This window comes from Sinocyclocheilus grahami, unplaced genomic scaffold, assembly GCF_001515645.1.
Source record: "Sinocyclocheilus grahami isolate Dianchi unplaced genomic scaffold, SAMN03320097.WGS_v1.1 scaffold888.1, whole genome shotgun sequence".
Lineage (NCBI taxonomy): Eukaryota > Metazoa > Chordata > Actinopteri > Cypriniformes > Cyprinidae > Sinocyclocheilus > Sinocyclocheilus grahami.
Window position 1 is genome coordinate 281523 of NW_015506067.1, and position 3140 is coordinate 284662.

The 3140-nt window shown below is 36.0% G+C and overlaps 1 protein-coding gene across 1 annotated transcript in view; it reads right to left on the bottom strand.

Annotated features, from left to right (window-relative positions):
- The window catches only part of LOC107563763 (trinucleotide repeat-containing gene 6B protein-like), a 39567-nt gene extending 38782 nt beyond the window's left edge, over nt 1–785 (bottom strand). The window contains exon 1 of the mRNA XM_016248705.1: nt 749–785. Coding sequence (XP_016104191.1) covers nt 749–785 — 37 coding nt within the window. The remainder of the gene's footprint in view (nt 1–748) is intronic.
- Nucleotides 786–3140: the final 2355 nt, after the last annotated feature.

The following is a 3140-nucleotide window of genomic DNA, read 5'->3' on the forward strand; positions in this document are numbered from 1 at the left end:
ATTTCAGTCTGTGTGCATTGAATTTATTTAATACACGAGTTTCACAATTTGAGTTGAATTACTGAAATAAATGAACTTTTCCACGACATTCTAATTTATTGAGATGCACCTGTATAGAAGGTGCACAGTGTCATTCACACAAACACCAAACACCATCATGTTAACACACATGAAACTGAAATAATGCAATAAACATTCATTTAACAACATTAGGTGTAACACACAACCCTAATATACAAAACTGATAAGAAAAAACTAAGAAGGAACATAGTTATTTCAACAAAACAACATCAAATTTGAAATGTAACGCAGGGAATTCTGGGAATGTCAATTTACGGTTATTCACTGTAAATTATACCGTCTTTTTCACTTCCAAAAACGGTATACTACCATGTCCAATAATGTCCAATACAGTTTTTCACCGTATATAGTAGGGGAATTTACCGTTAACCATTTAACAGGTTTTTACTGTAGCATTTTTACAGTCTTTTCAAAAAAATCACACAAATGGCCTATTTTGAATTCAAAACTGCATTTTTCGGCGAAAGGTAGCTTGTTTGTATCCTTGTTAATAATCTCAGTTCCTCTCAAATGTAAATCAAACGCCCATTCACAAACATAGCGTGACTTTTTTTTTTTTTTTGAGCAACAGATACTCAGAAATGAACTGATATTAACGTTAATCACTTTGCCATCTTAAGCAACAACGTTAAATGTTGAATGAATTTAGAGTCTTTACAGAGCTTACCAATTTTCCTCTTTGTCTTTTCTGTTCTTCGCCCCATAGCGTTTCTCTCCTCTATTCATTTTGGTCATGTGGCTCTGTCTGCACCAATATTGTGTCGAAGGGTGAGTGGTTGATATGTACTCAGTTTATTATATATTTTGAACTCATTAAAAATGCTAAAAACTGTTAAATAAAATCCATTTTTCATTATGTAATTTTTTAACAACTAAGCTTTTGATTATTTATAACGTTTTATTAAGGAAGATTTTCACAGAATGATTTCGGCAATATTTGCGCCCCCTCCTTGCGGCACCCCTATGCACTGCATATACTACATACTCCCCTTTTTGCGCCACTGAGAGAGTAACAAACTTTTGCTTCGCAAAACTAATTCACTGACGCGTCACGCTGCTGATGCCTGCTGGTCAACAAAACTCAGGCCAAACATGCATGAAAACGCCTTTTACAACCAATTGCAAATGTTTTATTGAAAGTATCATTTTAAAATGCAATTTACACATAATCAAATACCAATATTAAATATGAAGAGTCTGTGTTAATAAAAATAACAATTTGGTCCCTCGATATTCTCTTTGCCACCGTGAAATCTTCTCAGTCTCCTTAAAGTGTAAATAAATACGGCCGGGAAGTAAGAAAACACACAGTCCATGTATTCTCAATACTTCAATTTATTCACAGAAATACAGATCTTATATAGGCATGTCGAGGGGAGTTTTTACCCTCTTAACCAATGAGGATAGGGGGACATACCCATACAGGATGTTTTTCCCAAGAACATGTGTTTTGTATAAAATTGCCACATATACAGAAAAACATATCCATATAAGGAATAGACTTCCTGGCGACAGAGGCTGAACCCCCCTTATAAATCAGCACAAACTCCTTTACCTTGAATATTGGTTAAGAGACATTCAAACACCATACAAGAGAGAGAGAGAACAGATAGAGGAGGGGTGATTCAGAGAAGGAGAGAGAAAGAGTGAGAAAGGAGGGGTATGGCATCAAAAGACAGAGAGTGTTTTCTAACAGTCTGTAAAAAGTGTTATTTGGTTGTTTTATAGAGGACTTGTTTAAAACAAGAGATGCAACGGAGCAAAAGTGCTAACATGCCTCTCGTGGGTCAGGCTTCACAGCAGATATGTCCCTGGTTGTTTGTATGTGTTTTAAGATGACATGTAAAATCCCAAGATGCTTGAAGCTCCTTCAGATGTAAGTGTTTATCTAAAATATGGTATTTTCCTCTCACCCAATGCATAGGTCCCACGAGTGGAGCGGGTTGATGCTGGAAATGATTGTGATATCTGTGAGAACATCTGAACATGAGCTGCTTTACAGTCACAACAAACTACATATTTATGGGCCCCAGGAATGATTGAATTGATTGAGAGAAACACAAGCATAAAAAAACACTTATTATGCATCCGAAGCACACGGTCAGAAAGCGGCTGTCACAGCATGCGAGTACTAAACTAAGTTCTCATTCACACACAAGTTTACGTTAAAAACACACATGAGTTACAAAAACAGTCGGTTATGTCTGTGGAGGTAAACAGCTGGGAAATAAATCGCATGTTTATTTTAGATATGTGTGGCAGCAGCAATATACAGTAAATTAATCAATAAATCCACTGCTCTCGTCTCCTCTGAGGCTGGGACTCTAAATAGTGTTCTTTTCTCGTCTGTGCAGCCAAAGACTGAACAGTTAGCATGTTTTGCTCAAACTTTTGTCATGGCATTAGAGCCGGTACACCGTTGTCGCTTGCGAAAACAGTGATGGCTCCTTGGGTGTAAACTTTCATGATTAAGGGGTGGTAATATTATAATGAGATCCCTTTGCCACGTCACCAAGGGAGAGAAATCAGACGCGCTCGTTTTCTCAGAAGCTTGCAGAAAAAGGCTTCCCAAAACAAAGTTACTGGGTTAATCTTTTTCACGTTTCCTTGGTTGGTAGATGCACCGCGGACCTGATTATAGCACTTAAAACCTGGAAAAGTCAGATTTTCATGATATGTCACCTTTAACAGATGGATCACATATTTGATCAATATCAGAAATATGTTCTATTGTAACACCTGATGGTAGTTGATTCCAAACACTATGAATGTAGTCATGCAGTTCTCCTGGTTGGAGATCATAATAAATACAGATTATTTCACAGATTCAGGTAAAAAAAAAAAAAAAGAACATACAGTACAGTTCACTGATATCTAAAGTTTAACAACTTCAACGAAATGCATAGTAAAAAGATAATATAAAACATGAACATAAAACTTTAGAAAACCCAATCTCCAGCATCAGTTTGTTAATATACTGTATATATGTATATGTATATGTATATGTATGTATTTATTAAATTTTTTTCCAATTAGTGGATTCACATTACGGAGTATAT